This window comes from Panthera uncia, chromosome F1, assembly GCF_023721935.1.
Source record: "Panthera uncia isolate 11264 chromosome F1, Puncia_PCG_1.0, whole genome shotgun sequence".
In the NCBI taxonomy this organism is placed as follows: Eukaryota; Metazoa; Chordata; class Mammalia; order Carnivora; family Felidae; genus Panthera; species Panthera uncia.
In genome coordinates this window covers 1,511,162-1,533,966 of record NC_064813.1, presented here as the reverse complement: position 1 = coordinate 1,533,966, position 22,805 = coordinate 1,511,162, and the positions used below count along the sequence as shown (strand labels likewise).

The 22,805-nt window shown below is 43.3% G+C and overlaps 1 protein-coding gene across 1 annotated transcript in view; it reads right to left on the bottom strand.

Annotated features, from left to right (window-relative positions):
• The window catches only part of DNAH14 (dynein axonemal heavy chain 14), a 305,880-nt gene that overhangs the window by 166,151 nt on the left and 116,924 nt on the right, over positions 1-22,805 (bottom strand). The window contains exons 28-35 of the mRNA XM_049635106.1: positions 20,263-20,494; positions 19,504-19,557; positions 17,966-18,111; positions 16,204-16,272; positions 15,213-15,399; positions 14,183-14,259; positions 10,684-10,855; positions 270-359 (exon numbers count right to left, since the gene is read on the bottom strand). Coding sequence (XP_049491063.1) covers positions 270-359; positions 10,684-10,855; positions 14,183-14,259; positions 15,213-15,399; positions 16,204-16,272; positions 17,966-18,111; positions 19,504-19,557; positions 20,263-20,494 — 1,027 coding nt within the window. The remainder of the gene's footprint in view (positions 1-269; positions 360-10,683; positions 10,856-14,182; positions 14,260-15,212; positions 15,400-16,203; positions 16,273-17,965; positions 18,112-19,503; positions 19,558-20,262; positions 20,495-22,805) is intronic.

Genomic DNA, 22,805 nt, shown 5'->3' with positions numbered 1-22,805 from the left:
GAAGGTGTAGTTATGGAAGGCCACATTTATACCACATTTGTGGGGTTTTTTTTACGATTATGTATTAAGGGGATGAAGGTGAAGAAAATGAATCTGTTCAAAGTTAAAGTGAGGGCTGAATAACCACATGTGGGTAAATAAATGAGTAAGCCACTTTACGCTGAAGAACATTAGACTAGTTCTCTTTTATCGTTATCCTGGTTTTCTCCTTGATCAGACCTATTATAATTCAGGAGCAAAGAAGTGCCAACATGCCATTCTACACTTACCTGAAGTTGATTATAAAACTGTATGGTTTTCTTGTTCTGAGCTGGCCACTGATGGAAACCCAACTGTTGTGTTGCAATAGATACTACTTTCTAAAAGAAAATAAATACGTTTAAAATGCATTGCAAATTGAACCCTTAATACATAATCCTATAAAATCTCTCTTAACTAGGTACTGAATACTGCACTTTAAGATAGTAGTTCTTAATTTCTTAGTTCCTCAACCTGATTGTTACTTTCCCCCCAAACTACGATACACACAAAATTTTATGTTGACAGATCCCTGGTAGCAGATTCATAGACCTTCCTTCAATTTAGGAATTTATTCTTTAGGATGTATTTAAGAACTATCTGTTACCATAGTGCAATTGTCTAATTATCCTACACTAAAAGAAAATTTAAGAGTCTCTATCTTTGTGTAATTCCAATCACCATTAAGGTAGATTTTCAGCTCTGCAACAAGTATTTTAATGTTTCCATGTTCAGAATATTCTAGGATAGTAAGTACAATTTGTTAAGATTGAAGACTTGATGTGGTTATATATTAAAACATCCAGAAGTGGCTGCAGCTTGGAAAGATGCTTAATATTATAACACAGGAATTATGAGGGCAGCCAGGTTTCCTCCCACAGTGGGGTCAATACTATTGGTAATTGTCGGCAGAAAAAAGCGGGATTTATCCTTTTTCTCACCGACCTCTCCCAGTCCATTTCCCATTCCTTGCATTCCCACAGTGGGACAAGGGAGCAGCTGAAGGAGACCCAGAACACTCAGCAGGGGCTGTACAAATAGAGAAAAAATAGTTCCTACGGCAAGGCCCCTGGGGGTAGGAAATCAGCTGAGAGCAATCTCTTTTAAATGGAGTTGATGAGACACCCACTTAAGGCGTGTACTTGGAGCGGTTTTAGATGCAGGGGCTAGGAGTCCTCTGCCACGGATAATACAAACCTAGACATCTCCCTGGATGTAAGCAAACAGGCCCGCAGGAGTGGACTAGGGATAGCATGGCTAGCACAGAAGATCAGCAGAAATGGGAGAGTCAAAGAAGAGATATTTGGACAGGTAATCCGAGTTGGCTAAAGGTTTTCACAGAAGGTTTTAACATAAAATCATAATCGTACTGTCAAGTATTTATGGCTGTAAACGATGTCCCGTAGAGTCAACCGGATGACAAACTATATATAGTTTATTGCAGGATATGGTTTCAGTAATTCTCTGTTAATCCCTTGGTTGCTCTGAGTTAATGACCCTCCCCCACCCACACTGTTAGATACTGTCAGCGACAGAAACGTGAACAAGTTGGATATATTCCAATCGCCCATCGCATGCAATTTGGATTCTTGTATCTCAAATGAACAAGAAGTATAAACAGCATGCCTACAGAATATTTATTTAGTAACATATATTCCTGTGTGGATATGCTATATGACCGATCAGTGTGTAAACCATCAAAAATACACCATTAAATAAAAGACTGGATTATTCGAAATTTAATATTAAAATGATAACTTTAAATCGCGATCTTTGTGCTATTTCTTGAGCCATATATTGCTATTTGGTGACATTTTATTAACAGTTTGTTTATTTAACAGTTGAGAGCCTGCATATTTAGCAATATAAAAATTGTATGAAGGGGAAAGTAGCAGAATACACTGATAGGTTTTACAGAAAACTTTTCTATAAGCTCAGCCTGCAAAAAACTGTAAAACTGATGAAAATGTGAATATATAATGAAGTTAAAAAGTCACATCATCGATGTGCATGTAGAAATGCTACTATGATGGCCACGCTATTTGTTTTAGCTGTGACTTGAGAAATGTTAAGGGTAACACATAACTGGAGGAAGGAGAGGAAGGAATTTGTGGGTCCTGTCGGGTTGGGATGAAAAATGCTTATATAAGACAGAGAAAGCAAGACTTGTCAACTAACATCTTCCTTCCTTTGTGCTAGCAAAGTGAAAATTCTCAAAATGTAAATGTACAGGCATTCAATTCAAAATACAGGCAACAGCTTAGGGGCAAATATCCACTGTGCTTCCCCTGGAAACCACACAGAGCACCACAGAGAGATATACATAGAATTGATATCAAACTGCATTTTTATTAAAATAAGAACACAAAAAAATACGTACAAAAGCTAAAACTCATGTAAGTGCTGTGAGAATAGGTAAGCTTATCCAGCTTACTTAGCTTAGAGTTTGAACCTACAGTTTGGTGGTCTGGAAAAGTCCAACTCGTTTAATCATGTGGAAGAGAGAATCTGACAGGGTAAGTCTCCTTGCTATCAACTTAGAGAACTAAAAATAAATGATTACATATTAAAAGGGCTAACAGAATATGAAACTTCCTAACTAGAGAATTTAAAGTGAGATTTAGAATATCAAAGACAAAATGAAAGTTTTAAAAACTCCCAGAGAGACTTCCAGGGAAGTTGGCAGAGTAGGAGGACCCTGGGCTCACCTCATCCCGTGGATACAATGGCTACAAGGAGACAGCGCTAACATCCGCGTAAATGACCCAGAAAATGACCCGAAGACCGGCAGGACAGACTCCCCACAGCTAAACGTAGACCAGAGGCCACATTGAAGAGCGTAGGAAGGGCAGAGATGGCGTTGGGAACCGAACTGACCTGTGACACTGTCCATGGGAGGGAGGGACCTGTGGGCATGGAGAGAGAAGAGGAGCAGACCCCGCCCCGGGCACCCCAGACATAGGGGTGCTGCATGGGGAAGACAAATCCCGGTAACATTGGGCTTTGAAAACCAGAGGGGCCTAACTTCAAGAGTTCTTACTATCAGTGGGGCTTAACACCTGGAAATTTAAATATCAGCAGCTCGAAGAGGAAGTCGAGTCCTTGCCCTTAAAGACACAGCACAACAAGCGGCCCCTCTGAGACACAGCAAAAAAAAAGCAGCAGTTTGAAAAACACGTGGGATACACGGGAAGAGGCGTACTTGCTCATCTCGGAACGCGTGCTAGAGGAGCGGGGATCTTCGGAGACTCGTCCAACAACAAAGGAGCTGGTGGGCACCATTTCCCTCCCTCGTCCCCTGGCCTAGGTACACAGACACCTGCAGGAACCAGTGCAGGGGGACACTCTCCAGCCGGCCTGCTAACAGTGTGCTCCACCCCGTGCTCTCCTGCGGACACGCCACCTCCGGCCAGGCCTCAGCTCTGGGTCCCACACGCACCCACGCAAACCTTGCTAACGCCTCCCACCCCGCCCCTGCACCTTCTCCTGCAGACTTGCCCCCTCCAACACACCCTCGGCAGAAGCCTATCCGATGTGGGACCACAAGCACGGCAGGGTACAGACAGTTCCAACAGCGACCAGCACCACTCTGAAGTGACTCCCGCCCCCAGGGAAAGGGTGGGATAACCACACGTATGAGTTTGACTCTGGCCCCACCCAACACAGGGAATATGTCCTGTAGTCTGACGCCACCAAAGCTCTGGCAAATGCCAGGCCTGGCCCGACTTGAGCCCAGGGAGCCCCAGACTGGCCCGCTAACAACACAAGGACCTTGCCCACGAGAGGCAAAGGGAGACACTGCAGACGACTGGACTGAAGGCAAAGGCGGCTGAGCCACAACAGTAGGACACACGCGTCACACAAAGGAGACGCCCCTGAAGTGCCAAGTTCTAGTCAACAGAACAGAGGGCACCATAGGACTTCTTTGTAAGACAACTACTTTTAAGAGCAAGAGACGTAGATGACTTTCCCAACACATAAAAACGGACACAGAGAGACAAAATGAGACAGGGGCATATGTTCTAACTGAAGGGACAGGAAAAAATTCACATCAAGAGATCTAAACAAAACAAAGATAAGTCATATGCCTGATGGAGGATGTAAAGTAACAGTCATTAGATACTCACTGGACTTGAGAAAAGGGTGGAGGACCTCAGCGAGACCATCACAGAGAGAAAACAAAAAAAGAACCCATCAGAGATGAAGAACTCAATAATTGACATTTAAAATACACAAGAGGGAATCAACAGCAGACTACAGGAAGCAGAAGAATGGATCAGCAACTTGGAGGACAGAGTAATGGAAAGCAATCGAGCTGAACGGAGAGAAAAAAGGGAATAATAAAGACTGAGAACAGGTTAAGAGAATTCAGCAACACCTTCAAGTGTAGTAACATTCGCATTATAGGGATCCGAAAAGGAGAAGAGAGAAAAAAAGGGGGCAGAACATTTATTTGAAGAAATAATGCCAAAAACTTCCCAAATCTGGGGAAAGAAACAGAAATCCAGATCTAGGAGGCACAGAGAACCCCCAAAAAATCAACCCAAGGAGGTCCACAAAAAGACACATAGTAATTAAAATGGCAAAAAGTGGTGATAAAGAGAGAATTTTAAAAGCAGCAAGAGAAAAGAAAACAGTTACATACAAGAGAAACCCCATATGGTATCAGCTGATTGTTCAGCAGAAACTTGGCAGGCCAGAGGGAGCAGAATGGTATATTCAAGTTGCTTAAAGGAAAACACCTACAGCCAAGAACACTCTATTCAGCAAGGCTGTCCTTCAGAACAGAAGGAGAGACAGAGTTTCCCAGACAAATTTCAAGGAATTCATGACCACCAAACAGCCCTATAAGAAATGATACAGGAGATTCTTTGAGTGAAAAGGAAAGATCATAAGCAGAAGTAAGAATAGCAGGAAGCATAAAAGAGGTAAAACTACATGTATCCATAAAAATCAGTCAAGGGATTCACAAAATAAAAGGATATACAGTATGACACCATATACCTAAAATGTGGGGGGGAGAGGGGGATTTAAGAATGCATTCAAGGGGCACGTGGGTCACTCAGTCAATTGAGCGTCTGACTTTGGCTCAGGTCACGATCTCACGGCTCGTGAGTTCGAGCCCCGCGTTGGGCTCTGTGCTGACAGCTTAGAGCCTGGAGCTTGCTTTGGATTCTGGGTCTCCCTCTCTCTCTCGGCCCCTTCCTCGCTCATGCTGTCTCTCTCTGTCTCTCAAAAATAAATAAACATTAAAAAAAATTAAAAAAAAGAATGCATTCAATATATGGAATTATTGAGTTCCTATACTTACCCCTAAAATTAATACAACACTGTATGTTAACTACATCAGAATTAAAAATTTAAAAATAAAGAAATTAAACAAAAAACAAAAAACCCTACAAGAAACAGTAAGTGTGGGCGAGGATGTGGAGAAAAAGGAATCTTTGTGCACTGTTGGTGGGAATGCAAATTGGCGCAGCCACTGTGGGAAACGGTATGGAGGGTCCTCAAAATAAATAAGTAAATAAATAAAATTATCATATGATCCAATAATTCCACAGTATTTACCTAAACAATATGAAAACAGTAATTTGAAAAGATGTATGTACCCCCATGTTTACTGCAGCATTATTTACAATAGCCAAGATACGGAAGCAGCCCAAGTGTCACTGGTAAATAAACGGATAAAGAGGATGTGGTATAATACACAATGGAATATTATTCAGCCATAAAAAGAATGAAACCTTGCCATTTGCAACAATAAGGATGGGACTAGAGGGTATTATGCTAAGCAAAATAAGTCAGTCAAGGAAAGACAAATACCATATGATTTCACCCTTCTGTGGAATTTAAGAAGAAGACATCAATATACATACCACTTATATCTTCAAACTATTTAAGGCCAGCAATTGATGGAAAGGCCGGGAAAAAATATGTATCAACAATTGTAGTTAAGACCTTAATAGACCCCTTCCAGAAACTGATGGATCGATAAAAATGAAACATATCAAAGGGACAGAATAGTGTACATATATAACATGACATCCAATGGGCACAGAATACATATTGTTTTAAGCACACATGAATCACTTATAAAACAATACCATTAGGGGAGGTCGAAAAGCTCAAAGAAGGTTATCTCAAAGGGATAAATACATACGGGACAGCATATTGTCCCCAGTCAAAACTAACCATGAATGGAGATTAATAATAAAAGGGTAGTTTAGATTCTCCGAATTTGGGAAAAAAAAAACAAACAAACAAACTCCTGGGTGACAAAAAGTCATAAAGGCAATTAAGAAACCTTTCTAGAGAAATGCTAATTAAAACACTACATGTGAAAACTTGTGGGAGACAGCCAAAAGAGTATATAGAGGAAAACTCAGATCTTTAAATACTTGAGGAAGAAACACAGGTAAATAAACTAAGCATTAAACTCAAGAAACTAGGAAAAAGGAGAACAAGTCCAATGAAATAAAGGAATATATAAATAGTGAAGGAAAGAAATCAACCAAATAGACAAAAAAAAAAAAAGGGGGGGGGGAATAATCAAAACCAAAAGTTAGCTCTTTGGAAAACTAACTATTGGCAGACCTCAAGAAAGAATGATCAGTAATGAGAAAAAGAAATAACTGTAGCAGAGACTGAAAACTGATGAGAGTGGGAGATATAAGTTAATAAATTTAGAAACACAGAAATGTTATATACAAAATAGGGAATGTGATCGCTAAGTAACAAAAAGTTAAAATAGTAGTCAAAGCTTCTCCTTCCCACCCCTACGAAACCCAGATCCAAATACTTCCATAGTGAGTTTGACCACAAATCTATGCAATAGTTCATCTCAATCTCATGCAAGTTTTTTTCAGAAAACAAAAGAACATCTGTCGTTCAGCCTATTTTGAGGAGCTAGAAATAATCTTGGTTCTAAAAACAGATAAGGATAGTTCACGTGTAAGTGTACATGTGAAAATCCTAAATAAGACATTAACTAACTTGCTCTTGGTGTGTTAAAAATCACATGGCGATAAAGCATGGAGTATCCCAGGAATGTGGGAGTGATTTCACACCGGAAAAGTATCGTAAGAAGAACAGGAGACCCAAGGACTGGAGGGAGGAGGTCTCACTGTCTGTATGATGGGAACCCCCAAGAGGACACACAAAATCAGAGCTAATTTTGGACGAATAAGAGAATTCAGCAACGTTGTCATATTCAAGAGGAGCTTCGAATCAAAGGCATTTCGATACACCTGTAATAAACCTCTAGGAGTATCATAAAAATATGACACCACTTTCACCAAAAACTCTACGACATCGGGAAGCAGCTGACTGTGTCACTAGGCCGTGCCGCAGTGACACAGCTGAGAAGAGTGGGAGGGATGAGGCCAGGGGCCTGGGGAGCACGGGAAGTTCACGGGTGCCTTTCCCGCAGAGTCACAGACATCATTTCTAATTTACAAAGATTCAAAAAAAAAAAAAAAAAAGGCAGGTAATACTGTTGTGTAAATTTGGGCAAAGAGACAACAGAAAGGGGAGAAGAGACACGAACTAATTTTCCTCATTGTTCATATCAGGGAACTAACAGACAATACCCAAGTAAGTAGGAAATTATGGGTATTACTATAAAAATGTACAAAGTTACCCTTAGAGTAAAATATTAACCTGCAGGAACATCAGCAGAATAAAACAAAAGTTAAAAAACCACTTCACTCGGTGGAAATTATAGTTTGAAAGAAAAATAGTCCAAAAGTATACCAGGCAAACAAAAAATGGAGTAACAGTCCTACCAAAGTGGAATTCAAGCCAAAAAGCAGTAGCCAAGAAATGCAAAAGCACTGTATATTATTAAAGGGCACAACTCATACAATGACTCGGTATTGATGTTTGTATATCAAACAACATACTAACAACTAGGAGAGGGCAGAGATCCTAAGAGTAAACATTCATGCGCTATTAGGAGACATCCCCTCACTTCTCTGGGCCCAAGAAAAACAAGTACACAGGTACACGTCTGGCTATAAGGACACAGAACGTAATCAAGAAGACAGAGAAAATGGGGTTGAGGGTTCAGAGGTACTTTTGTTCCGCCCGACAGCCTGCGGGGACAGGAAGCCACCACGCCAGCGCCCCCAGGGACAGGAGCCCGCGGAGTCGGAGTCGGGAGCAGGTGCGAGCTCCCAGTAGGTCTTTCCCACCACCCAGGGCCTTCTCCCCATGCACAGCTTAGGTAGGACCCACGTGGAACTTTCCAAGACCCTGCTGTGCGTGGTGTGAACTGACCAACCCCGGCTTAGCCTGGAGCCCCCAAAGCACGCCACCCACGGACCCTGATGAAGGCATGTGCCGGGGGCCTGGCTGCTCTCTGCCTGCACCCTGCCCTGAGGGGCCCTGGAGGCCTGTACAGAGTACTGCCCGTAATAAGCACCTTGATTTCAGTGTCTCTCGTGGTCTCTTGCTGACCGTGGCTCACCCTCCCACATCCTGCGCTCCACTTAACGAACGCTAATTTAAGAGTCGTAACAAATGGAGATAAACTGAACTCTGTCTATATTTGCAGCCGATAAGAGAATATATCTTTTTTCCATGTGCATAGGGAATATTCATAAAAATTACCTATATATTAGACCATTAAAAAGTCTAAATTAAATTCTTAAGGAAAAATAACAAAGACAATATTCTCTGAACATAATTCAGTAAGTAGCTGGCAACAGAATCAGAAAATGAAAAGATTCTTTACCTGGAAATTAAAAGCATGAAAAAACCCTGTTTTAAAAGAACACTTAGGAGGGGGCACTGGGTGGCTCAGTCGGTTGAGCACCCGGCTTCGGCTCAGGTCATGATCTCACGGTTCGTGAATTCGAGCCCCATATTGGGCTCTGTGCTGACGGGTCAGAGCCTGGAGCCTGCTACTGATTCTGTGTCTCTTTCTCTCTCTGCCCCTCCCCCTGCTCACATCTGTCTCTCTCTCTCTCTCTCTCTCAAAAATAAATAAACATTAAAAAAATTATATATAAAAAAAGGAATACTTAGGGAAAAAAAGGAAGAGTTAGCTATCGAATTTCTAGAGAAAAAATGCTTGGGAAAACCCTACCTACCTGAACTTAAGCATATGTAATTAAAGCAGTGCTTGGATAAAGTTATATAGTTTTATGAACTCACATTAGTAAAAAAATAAACTACATGGATTAGACATCTTCCTCAAACAGCTGGACAGAGAAAAACAACACAAAACCCAGAGGAATAAAGGAAGACACTTAAAAAATATTAATACGGGTATTGAAAGACTGGAAATCAAAAAGAGGTATTAAATAAATAAAAAGCTGGGTTTTTTGAAGAAAGCAATTAGATAAACTTCTAGGCAATCTATGTAATGGAGAAAACCCAAGTTAAGAAAACAAGAAATGACCAGGCAAATGACGTCAGAAATTGGAAACTGAAAGGATATCAAGGTAGGGGTTTGCTCAAGTCCACATGGGGCGTTCTAACACTTGAATGAAATGAGAATGTTATCTAGTTTAACGAAACTGACCCAGGAGGGACATGAAATCTAACTAGACCAGAACCATGAAAGAACTACCCTGTCATAAAACTCCTGGTCCACGTGGTTTTCAAGGAACATGCTCCCAAATACATAACCTAATGAAAGAGCTTTTTTTGCGAAGTGCTTCATGTGGCCTACAAATAATACGTATTCTGCGCCTGTTGGGAATGAAGTTACATATATAGCTTATGCCTGTATTTAAAGAACAGATCATTATGAAGGTGTTTCAACTATAAACTACTGAAACCATGTATTTTCTTTAATATGAAATTTATTGTCAAATTGGTTTCCATACAACACCCAGTGCTCATCCCAACAGGTGCCCATGTATTTTAAAATAAACTTACACAGTCTTTTTAAAAACTGGGCAGGGTCCCAGGGAAAGGAATCTGTGGGTTTGATGGCCTGACACCTGATAAGAGCCCAGGAAGAGCCAGAGAACTGGGAGAAATCCAGGACAGAAAGAACGGCAGAAGGACAAAGGATGGGAGATCCTGGAACGGTGGCCCGGTTTGGCCAGACCGTGGAGGCATCGTAAGAATATATGTCAGGGTAACTGATTTTGGGTTTCGTCCAACAGTGGCTTTGTTGATGTGATCAAACATATGTTTCTGGAAAGCACTGCTGGCAGCCACCGGTCCCAGATGAGGCCAGGGGGTAGCGGGAGGCTGGCTCCCAGTACGAGAGCTGTCGGGGTCCCACCCACATGAAGGCAATGACCGTAAGGCCGCAGGTGTAAGAGGGAAAACAGAGGGCTCTACAATCATTAACACCTAATCTTTCACGATCACAAACTATTTGCATGTTAAAGTCTTTTTTCATAATTCTGACCTAATTTGATTCTGAAAGCACCCCTTTACAGGAGGAAGAGAAAACATTATCACCCCCATTGGAAAGATGGGAAAACGGGAAACCAAATAGAGAGCACCTTCTTCGCTTGAAGCTTCGTCAAGGCCGTGTCTCTCCCAAAGGGAAAATATACGTGCAAGTATTTTTATCCCCCCAATTATAACAGGAATAGACTATTTCAGGAAGAACTATAATATTTTTAACTTACATTACACTTTTTATCCTAATTAATATTCCACATCTAAACCATTTGTGACGATTTCCAAAAGTCTTATTACCTCCAAGGCAACTTGATTTTCTGTCGAAACTGCTGCTCCAGGAAAAATGTCTGCCATGATCTTTTCAAAAAGTGGGACATCTTCAGGGAGACATTTTGGTAAACTAACTTCTCTTACAGCCTCGGTAAGGATCAGACTTTCGTCCGTTTCAGAAAGCTCGCTATTGGTGTTACTTTGGGGGGGAAGAAAAGACATATAAAGAACAAGTTAGCAAGTACGCTCTGCTGACATTAAAGGCCATCCTTAGTCTTTTTTAGAGGTGGCCATCCCACATCCTTTCCCCCTCTCCTTCACTGCAGAGCAGCCACGTGGTGTGGGTGAGGCTAATCTGGTCCCCAGATCCAGAGACGGACCGTGGCTGGTCTCGAACAATCAGGATAATGTCACTCCCCAGTCACTGATTCAGGGATGGGCATTGTATCAGTAAGGTGTTTCAGCTGCCAACAACAGAAATTCACGTGGGCTGATATGAAATGGAAAGTAACATGATGATTTATTAAAAATCTCTAGGTGGGCCAGAGAAGTCGGCTCGCAGGCTATATAGCTGGGAACAGTGGCCAAGACTATGCTACAGAACCGGTCCTGTGAACACCTGACAGCTAACGTAACAGGTCCAGGGGCCTTGCGTGTGAACGCCACTCATGCTGTGACCAGGACTGCTGGCTGTCACCCTTGCCTGAATGCCCTCTGTGCAGATCCAATTTCTTTTCCCACTAGCTTCAGGTTCAGACTGTAGTTTAACTGTCTCTGGTTTGCCCAGGCTGTATGTTTAAGTCATGATTATAAGGGAGTTTTGAAAGGCAAGAATGGGGGCGCCTGGGTGGCTCAGCCGGTTAAGTGTCCGACTTCGGCTCAGGTCATGATCTCACGGTCTGTGAGTTCAAACCCCGCATCGGGCTCTGTGCTGGCGGTTCGGAGCCTGGAGCCTGTTTCAGATTCTGTGTCTCCCTCTCTCTCTGCCCCTCCCCTGTTCATGCTCTCTGTCTCAAAAATAAATAAACGTTAAAAAAAAATTTAAGAAAAAAAAAGAAAGACAAGAATGGGGCCTAACAAATGTTCCTTAAAGGAATGTGATCCCAGCTCTGGTCAGTGGCAGTCACGAGGACACAGTGATTCCAATGCCCTGTGTGTTCAGAGTGGTTCGGGACTCGGTTCAGTGGGGCGGGTGGCTCCGGGGATTCTTCCAAACCACCAGAAAGGAAGCCGACCAAGCCAGGACGCGCAGGGCTGCAGTGCTGACAACATCGAAGAGAAATAAAGCCGAAACCGGCATCCAAGTCATCAGACCCCGCCCTCCTCTGCATTTTCTGATTGAAACAGTAAATTCCTTCTACTGTTTAAGCCAGCTTCAGTTTTCTGTCATTTGCCACAAAGGGCTCCAGATGTAAAAGCTGTCACATAATATGTTGTCCCATAACAACATTTTACACATTCATCCCTTCACCACATATTCTTATATATTAAACAGGCAACCGAAAGAAGTAACTGCATGTGGTGTGATACAATTGTAGAGAGGAAAAGGAAGAAAAGTTTTCTGTGCAAAAGTGTCCTTCTCCTCTCCTGTCGACGGATGGTCCAGAAATTCTTCATCAGGATGGTGGTAATTTTTAAGTCTTCGATCCTTAGTAAAGAGAGGTAATAGCTAACATTTATTAGGTACTTTTTACTGGGCACTTTTTTTTTTTTTTTTTTAAACTTTAGTTTTGAGAGACTGCAAGTGGGGGAGGGGCAGACAGAGAGGGAGACACAGAATCTGAAGCAGGCTCCAGGCTCCGAGCTGTCAGCACAGAGCCTGATACCGGGCTCTGTACCTCAAGATCATACTCACGGACCTCGAGATCATAAGCTGAGCCAAAGTCCGACACTTAACCGACTGAGCCACCCAGGCGCCCCTTCAAGATTTTTATGTTTCTTTTTCTGAGAACTGTCCTTGGGCCTACCATGTCTTCCCTGCATTTTCTAGGCAGTCCTCGCGCGTCATGGGGATGACCTATCCCACCGTGACAGGAAATGCAAACACCTTTCTTCCAGTTTGTCATCTGTCTTCTGACCTTACCGTGTTTTTCGACCATTATCAATCCGTCTTTACCTTTACGGCTTCTGGATTTTGAGTCTTAGTTTTAAAGGTCTTCTCTAGTTGCAGGATATAAAGGGCATTTTGTTTCTTCAAATACTTGTATGTTTTTAGTGCGTTTTTGGTCCTTTCATCCGGGAAAATGACGTTGACTGTGGCTCCAACTCAGTCTTATGTACATGGCAGTCTAGTTCCCCATCAGCACTCACCGGAAGTCTGTTCTTGCCTCACAACTGATGACAGAATACATGCCCAGTCGTGAGGTCCCACCTCTGGGCTTGCTCTCCTGACCCGATGGCTCGCCTCTCCGTCCGTAAGCCAGCACCACGGTGCCGGGACCAGTGAAACTCCATAATACGTCTCAATACTTACAGGGATATTTCTCCTTCACTGCCCTCACTTTTAAACATTTTTCTAGCTAGTCTTTATTGTTTGTCTAGGTGAACTTTAGAATCAGCCCACCTAAAAACAAATAATACCTTTAGGTATATTCACTGGGCTGTGTTTCTATCTATAAATGAACATTTAGACTCTTTAAATCTTTATGATGCTAAGCCCTTTAAGATGTTATAATATTACGTATATGGTATATTATTTCATTTATTCACATTTCATTTGTGTCCTTTACGAATGTTTTCTTCGTGTGGATTGTACACATTTTTCATACAGGCATATTCATATAGGTTTTTTACATTTCTCATTTTAAATGAGGCCTTTTATTCCAGTGTATCTTTTAGGTTTATTTATTTTGAGACAGAGAGCGTGTGTGAGCATGTGCACAAGTGGGGAGGGGCAGAGAGAGAGGAGAACAGAAGATCCCAAGCAGGCTCTGAACCATTAGCACAGAGCCTGATGTGGGGCTTGAACCCACGAACCACAAGATCATAACCTGAGCTGAAGTCGGGCATTTAACTGAGCCACCCAGGTGCCCCAGTGTATCTTTTATTACATAAAGCTAAGACACAGTTTTTTTTTTTAAAAAGAACAGGTCCTTTTGTGGAAAAATACCCAGGGATTTTGTGCATTTTTTTCTTCTTCTTCTTTCAGATTCTTAAACATTCTTCACCTCTACCATATTTTTTTTTTTTTTTTTTTTTGGGGGACAGAGAGAGACAGAGCATGAACGGGGGGGGGGCAGAGAGAGGGGGAGACACAAAATCGGAAACAGGCTCAGGCTCTGGGCTGATGGCTCGGAGCCTGACGCGGGGCTCAAACTCACGGACCGCGAGATCGTGACCTGGCTGAAGTCGGACGCTTAACCGACTGCGCCACCCAGGCGCCCCGACCTCTACCATATTTTTATCTCTACTTAAACATCCTGAGAGCTCCCTGTTTTATCTTGACATCATGACTCAGATTTTTACAAATTATTTTCCCCATGTCATGTAACTCTTTGACCTAACACTCAATCAAAATTCAACTCACCGTTTAAACTCCCATTTCTTCCTTCCAGCCGCTATTAAAACTGTCTTTAGAGACCTCAAGCCAAAATCATAATGATCCTATAAAGCATTAAAATATTTGAGTTATTAAAGTGTCTCAGGGAAAAACGGAACTTGGAAATAAATGGGTCTCCGACACAGTCAACCCCCTCTTCACGTACACCGTGGAGACAGACCATGATGCAACTCGATTTGAAAGCCTCCATTTTGCTTCCAATCCCCTCGCTTCCCTCCCAAACTGGTGCCCCAAGCCTCCTTTTTTTTTTTTTTTTAAAGTTTATTTATTTGAGAGAGAGAGCGCGCATGCGCGCACGAGCAGGGGGAGGGGCAGAGAAAGAGGGAGACAGAGAGTCCCACTCAGGCTGGGTGCAGAGCCTGATGTCGGGCTCGACCTCACGAATTGTGAGATCGTGACCTGAGCTGAATTCGAGAGCTGGATGCTTCGACCGACTGAGCCCCCCAGGAGGACCCTCGAAGCCTCCTTCTAAAAAGAAAGTTAGCTGTCCCTGTCCCAACCATGTTGGGTTACAGACAAGTACTCTTCACGCTGGCGTATCCCAGGACAATCATTTTCAAAACATGGCGCGCAGATGAGCAGCGTCAGGCACTCTTAGGAACTTGTCAGAAACACAAAGTCTCAAGCGCCACCCCAGAGAAGCGGAAAGCTGGTGGGAGAAGTCCAGTGACTGGTGTTTTAACCAGTCCTCCCAAGTGTTTCGAAGCACAATGAGGTGTGACAGTCACCGCTATATCTGTCAGCTTCATGGTATGGAGAGAGCAGCCTATCATGTAAAAGAGCAGATGCTTCATGACTGTCTCCAGGGCCCAGAGGAAAGGCTTAGAGCCCTGCCTGACTTTACACATCACCTCACATCCGCACTGGCTCATGAACCCGATGTGCTAACAGGATTCCAGCTCCATTATTTCCCCAGGTCATCCCTGGTCCGATGCCCCAAGAGTCTCATTTTAAGTTTCATAGAATCACTTCTATTTTGAGAAAAGCAGTTTGTTACCTGTTGTGAGAGTTGTTTGTTAGCTAATTCGTAAATGCTAACCAGCTTTCCAGAGAGGGATTTTGCAGATTTGAAACCGGATGAAAACAGCATTATTTCAGTAATCATTTGATAATGGGGAGCCATCATCGCCACTGGGCGAAACAGAGATTTTAAGTTATCTGGGAGTTCTACTCGGCCTTTGTACCTTAAGCGGGTAAGAAAAACAAAGAAACAAAAAAACCAGAGCACTTTTCAGTTTTTCTAATGAGGAACCACACAATATAGTTTCCCCCCAAATAATCCAGTTAGCTTTCTACTAGTTTGTCACATTAAGTTTATTTTTGAGAGAGGGAGGTGAGGGGGAGGCAGGGAAAGAGGAGCAGAGAGGGAAACACAGAATCCAAAGCAGGCTCCAGGCTCTGAGCTGTCAGCACAGAGCCCGACACGGGGCTCGAACTCAAGAACCGTGAGATCATGACCTGAGCTGAAGGGGGACACTTAACCAACTGAGCCACCCAGGTGCCCTGTGTGACCTTTACCTGAAAACAAGTTTGCAAGACAGTTTCTACTGTAGTTTTCATCTCAAGAGCTTCCTCCTTTACTGTCCTTTCTTCCTGTGCCTCCTCCCACAGGGCCCCCCATCCCCTCGTCAGATGGGACCATCCGTATTCCCTCTATTCCCTCGAGCCCTCCCAGCCTCTGCTCCTTGTAACCACCATATTCTACTCCCTCTGCTACTCTCTGTTTGTGTGTTTTCTGTCTTCTTTGTGACAAACTGCTGACCTTTGCCTTTCTCCCTGGCTATTCATGAAGTGAAAAATCCCTCAGTCAGAAACGTCCACGTGGATAATTCCGGAGCCACGGCTGTTTAAGACACGTGGGGGCAGAGAGATTCGGCCGTTGGCGAGGGGATGGCAGATTACAGTGTGAGGCAACTGCGTCATGGCTAAGATTTAAGGAAAGATTTTGACCTGTCTCCAACCGCCAGCACAGGTTAACCGATACTTACTCAGGATTCATGGTGACAAATACCGCACAAGACATATTGATACGAATGTCTTTTCCTTCCAGTACAAACCTAGAAGACATTGGAAAGGGGTTCAGAATGAGCCCCCACCCCCACGTGCCACTCTGGTAGGTGGATTATTTTTCCCTGAAAACGAAGGCCCGAAAAACCCAGAAAGAACCTTCTACCTCCCCCTTAACTGCTTCTAAGAATTCAGACGGAGGGCCCGGTCCAGAAAGAGAGCGGTCACCAGAGACGACTACGGCAGGTTTGGGCCGCGTGTGGCGAGCTGTGGGGAGCTCAGCACAGCCTGCTCATCCCAATTCCTGTGTCCCATGGTCTTTGCAGGACACGACAACTGTCTGTTCACCAAACATGTGCTCTTCCCATCTTCTGTGAGTTCTCTTCCTTCCCTCGAAGCCCCAGACTCCTTCCCCCTTCTCCTTAGCTCAGGATGGCACACAAACCTTAACCATCTGCCTGTCTTTGAACGTCTCACGTGTGTGTGAGGCTCCCCTACGTATGGAATTAAAGTTTTCTCCTGTTAATTTATCTTACGTCGGCCAAAAGAGCCTAAAAGGGTAAAGGAAAAATTTTCCTCCCCTGTACAATATGATTCATTACTAAGAGGACTGTTTTCTCTAAGCCAAAGGATGTTCAAACTATAAGTGAGCTTGGGAACTTTCCTAAGGCTGTTTTACATTTAAATTTAAACCGCACGGACTGGGGAAAAAATGACTGTAAGAGGGAAAGAAGAGGCTGATCTCGAGCCCATGTTGTGAGCCCTGCTGGGGTTCAGATTTATTTGATTGTGTCTGCGGAGTTTTGTGGGGCCTGAGGCGGGAAGGCAGCCACCTGAATGAACTGACTGAACGGGAAAAGAACCCTAGGAGACCTTCGGACACAGGATTCGCCCGTGGTGACACCGTGGGGCAAAGAGTGATCATGGCGCAGAGTTCCTGCATTAGCACGGGACACAGCCCACCCTCAGCTCCCCGACTAAGTAATTTTGGGAACGCTGGGAAGAGGAACCCTTGGCATGGACATTAGCGCCCTGCTGTCAGCACCAGACAGAGGGACCATGGAGAGAAATCCTCCAGTGATTTTTTCGACCACCGGTGAGGGTGGTCGAAGCAGGAAAGGAAAAACACTGGCAACAAAGCCTGGGGACACCCCCCCACACTTTTTTTTTTAAAGATTGTAATAGACATTTTAAACCCACAAGTCCAATTACACCCATAAAGTAAATCATGTAAGCTCCTGAATTTACCCGACGAGAAAGACATTTTTGCTTGGATTAGTAAACATTAGTAATCTGAACATACAAATAGTATTTTTACAGGATTTTTTCAATACAAATCTATTAATTCAGAGTAATGGGATAAGGGAGGGCTTCAGGTGTGTGGCCAGTATAATTTTATTTTTTAAAAAGATGTAGAATTAAAGAAAAAGTCTTTGGTTTCTTCACGTGAAATAGGTACTAATTGAATTTAAGCCCTAAAGTAAAATTAGTTGGAACATATTTGCGACCTTGTCCTGGTGGCTCCCAAGACCGTTCCAAGGCTGGGCAAGAGCCTGGATACCCCCAGGTTGGCATGAAAGTTAGTTACATGTATTCACACGTTACTTGATGAGCAAAGGGGACATTCAAGACAAATGTCATTCTTTTCGGTCTATGTTTGGGGAGGGGGGAAGAACCCAAACCCAAACACTTACTGTACAACAAATATTTGATAGTAAGTAACCAAACACATTCAACCGATACCTGACCAAATAGCTGTCTTTTGTGGCCTTAATTGTTAGGATCTGCGACGCAATCACAGAGAGGACCTGCACATCGATCCGATTGAACTCGTCCAAACAGCACCACGCTCCCGACTGAACCAGTCCGAGGAAGAGTCTTCCTATTATCTTGAAAACAATTATTACACAGCTGAACACTCTCCCGGGGCCATGGCTCCGTGCGCGCGGCAGGTGCTCGGACCCCGCAGGGCAGGCTGGCGCTCTGGGGAGCTCAAGGCTCTCAGCACAGGGGTCCTCACATCCGCTCTCCTGCAGCCACAGCCTTGGGGCTGAGTGGAGGGCGTGCTGCTGCTGGGTGATGCACCCGAGGCCCTGCGGGAGCTGGGCCACGCTGGGGCGGCCCCCCAGAGCCCCGGCAGGTGCAGGTCGGAGTGCCCGGGGCTCTCGGCGCTCCCGGGAGACTCACGGTCTGGAACCTACCAATGGGTAAATGCTGGCCGCAGAAACAAGTGAAAACTCTGTAGGCCCAGCAGAACCTGTGTGGACGAAGACAGGCTAGGGACCGTGTGAGCTGGGGCATGGGAGACGGGAGCACACGTGGGAGCCCCTCCGGGTGGGACACAGGGCCTGGTTCTCCCCACTGGCTGCAGGAATCACATCGTGTCTTTATTTAAAATTTTGATATTCGGTTTATCGTGGGTTTTTTTTGGCACTAATTTTGATTCTAAAAAAGTATTGCATTAAAATATTATTTGATTAGCAGGCTTCCCGGCTCCCCCTCAGGTTTTGCGTGGGCAGGCAGGCGCCTCAGTCCTGTCCCTCCCCCAGCCCTGCTGCCCCCACCGCAGGAAGAGACAAGAGACTACTTCCTAAGGGTCTTAATGATAGGATGCAATCAGCTTGTTTAGGTTTCACTGATATTCTTGATGTGCTAAGTGAGCACAAACTGAAAACGCAAGATCTCCCGATAATGGACTTTGAACTGCAAATAAACTGACTGCCATAAAAGGTAACTGGCCGGAACTTAACATGCAAGACAAAATAGAGTGTTTTGAAACTTCAGGTTAATTTGGGACAGGCACAGAGGTACATTAAATTTTAATAAATATTTCAGAATGTTACGAGCTACGCCTTAGGTCACGTGCTATCATAACAAGGCTGACATAAACTCAATCCTCCGTATCAACCCTGCCTCACATTTTTGTGTTAATAGCCTCATTGTTCTTAATGATTACCTTTTCAGGAAATAAAGGTATAAGGTTAGAACTTATACATTTATATTAATAAAGCAGTACTCTTAATTTCTTAATATAGTCACGTCCCATATCAGATTTTGTTTGGAAAAGTCCCCCATTAGAAAGTTTGAAAACCACTGTCTTAGGTAGTTCAACTGCATAATGTTGTAAGTCTCAGTTACGTTAATTTAAAAGAATTAACAGCATTTGCCGTTGTTAACATTCAGTGTCTCTCCAAGGGAAATATTTTCCTTGTTCTTTCAATCCTCCATGACTATTTCTATGTATGCTATTTTTTTCCTGCATAGATATGAATAGACTTTACCTTATAATCCAAATCCTCAAAACAGTTGAACACCACACAATGTTTGCCTAACGACTGAAAAACAACAACATTATTTTAGTACATTGCTCAGCTTCTGACGCGAAATACTAATGTTAAAACTTCTAGAGTAATAAAATGTCTTTACTCTTTTGAGAAAACGTTGCAACATAAGCATGGATTACCCACCAAATTTAGAAACACTCAAAACCGAGTGGAGTCTGAATGCGCATACGCTGTTTGTTAAGTTGATCAGTACGTGGAACGCTAAGGTCCTGTTTTTAAAACGCACCAACGAGTAACTGAGAAAAAAGCATTCCAGTGACATCGTTCCAGGGACGTCAAATACGTCTTGCGTTCATCAGTTACTTCTCTGTCTCTGTCTCTGTCTCTCTCTCTCTGTCTCACACACACACACACACACACACACACACACACACACTGCTATTAATCACAAAGACTAGGTAAAAGTCTGTGTGGGGGGCTCAAACAAAACGGGTCACCCTTAAATGAAGGGGGACAAGACCACCGTTCATGCGTCAGCTTGTCCGGTGGAATCCCAAACACGACGCACGCTCGGCGTGCAGAGAGGCCAAGTCCCCGTGCACTGTGGACATTTAAAAATTAAAGGACGAACTATATGAATTAATAAGTGTGGTGAGATGTCTGTTAAATGTTAGGAACATCTCAATAGCAGGAACAGTGTAAATTTAAGGTACTGTTAAGGTCTGTGTATTTATTCTGGATACAGAAACCGCTTACCTTTGCTAGATCTTTGACACTCTCTGTTTTGCCCGTCCCGGTGGGCCCAGAGGGGCAGCCTCCGAGATTCAAGAGCAGAGCCCCCGTGAGCGTGAGCTGGCACCTGTTGGTGAGGGGCGTAAGGACCAGTCTGGGGGTACAGCCCAGGTACTCGTAGCCATAAGTAAAGCTGGCATCGCCTTGGGACACGTAGCACAGCTGTTGTTTTTCGTTCCACTGATACTGCAAATGTCTGAGAACGGTATTTTCAATGTTCATGTTATTTGGACAAAATTATTTTTAGTTTTTTTTGCACATGTAGAAACACAATAAAAACTAAAAACGGGATGATGACTAAAAAACAAGTACAAACATTAAAATAAAAATGACAGGAGTTACAGATCATTCAGCGACTACATCAGACACGAAATATTAGGACTCAGAACTCTACAAACTTACGAGCACTTTTCCCGGCGAGGAAAATGGCCTTGCTGAATCTTGCCGCTGCTTTGGTGTGGTGTGGGCAGCACTAACGGAGGATTTATACAAGAATCATCCCTATGAAGTTTATTACGGTTTTCAATAAAAACGTGGCTTATGACATTGCTCATTATAACCAGGCCCCTTCCTATAAGGGTAACTGAGGGAAATGCTCTTTGTTCTTAGTATCGAACAAAACCATTGTATTTATCTTATGACCCCGTCAACTGTGTGGTAACTGTAAATCTTCTCTTCTATAAGAGGCTCTGGGTAAAACTTGTGACCAATCTGTACCTTTACAGTATGTGTTCTTCTCCCCCCCCCCCATTTTTATCGAGATATCGACATATACCTTTGTGTTAAAGGTGAACACACAACATAACGATTTGATACACGTACATATTGCGAAAGAATCACAATAAATTTAGGTAACATCCCTCATTCACACAGTTATGAACTTCATTTTCTTGTGATGACATCATTTAAGATCTACTGTCTTGGCATCGTTCCAATAAAGAATTGTTAACTACAGGTGCCGTGCTATACATTCCATCCCCAGAACTTATTTATAACTGGAAGTTGGTACTATGACCTCCTTCATCCATCATCCACCCCAGCTCCATCCCCGGCCTCTGGCAACCCCCAATCTCTTCTCTGTTTCTATGAATTCAGTGTTTTGGGGTTTCCCATATAAGTGGGGTCATAGATTATCTGACTTATTTCATTTAGCATAATGCCATCAAGGTCCATCCATGTTGTAGGATTTCCTTCATTTTTTATGGCTGTGTGATATCCCATTCTATCCATGTACTACATTTTCTTTTTTAATATTTTTTAATGTTTATCTATTCTTGAGAGAGAGAGAGAGAGAGAGAGAGAGAGAAAGAAAGAGAAAGAGAGAGGGAGAGAGGGAGAGAGGGAGAGAGGGAAGGAGGGGCAGAGCGAGAGAGACACATAGAATCCGAAGCAGCCTCCAGGCTCTGAGCTGTCAGCAGAGCCCAACATGGGGCTCAAACTCACAGACAATGAGATCATGACCTGAGCTGAAGTCGGACGCTCGACTGATTAAGCCACCCTGGCGCCCCTACATTTTCTTTATCCCTTCATCAGTTAATGAATGTCTTGGCTATTATAAATAATGGTACAATGAACATGGGGGTACAGATATATTTTTGAGATAGTGATTTCATTTCATTAGGGAAAATACCCAGAAGTGGAATGGCTGGATCACATGGTAGTTATATTTTTAATTTTATGAGAGACCACCAACCATTTCCAGAGTACGTACACCAATTTACGTCTCCACCAACAATGTATAAATGTGTTTTCTCCACAGCCACACCAAAATTTGTTACTTCTGGTCTTTCTGGTAATAGGCATTGTGACACATGAGGTGATATCTCATTGTGGTTTTGATTTGCATTTCCCTGGTGATTAGTCGTGCCGAACAGCTTTTCACATACCTGTTGGCCATCTGCATTTCTTCCTTCGACTGCATGTCTATTCAGTTCCTCTGCACATTTTTTTAATAAAAAAAATTTATTTTGCTGAGTTGTAGTTCTTTATATATTTTAGATCTTAACCCCTTATTAGATTAATGGTTTGCAAATATTTTCTCTCATTGCATAGGCTGCCTTTATTTTACTTAAAAAAAAATTTTTTTTTAACATTTATTCATTTTTGAGAGACAGAGAGAGGCAGAGTGTGAGTGGGGAAGGGGCAGAGAGAGGGGGACACAGAATCCGAAGCAGGCTCCGGGCTCTGAGCTGGCAGCACAGAGCCTGACGTGGGGCTTGAACTCACGAACTGAGAGATCCTGACCTGAGCCGAAGTCGGACGCTCAACTGACTGAGCCACCCAGGCGCCCCCATAGGCTGCCTTTTAAATTTATTGATGGTTTCCTTTCTTGTGCAGAAGCTTTTGGTTTGATGTAGACCCATTTGTTTATTTTTGCTTTTGTTTCCTTTACTTTTGGTGTCAAATCCGAAAATTATTGCCAAGACCAATAACAAGGAATTTACTGTCCATGTTTTTGTGTAGAAGTTTTATGGTTTTAAGTCTTATGTTCAAGTCTTTAATCCATT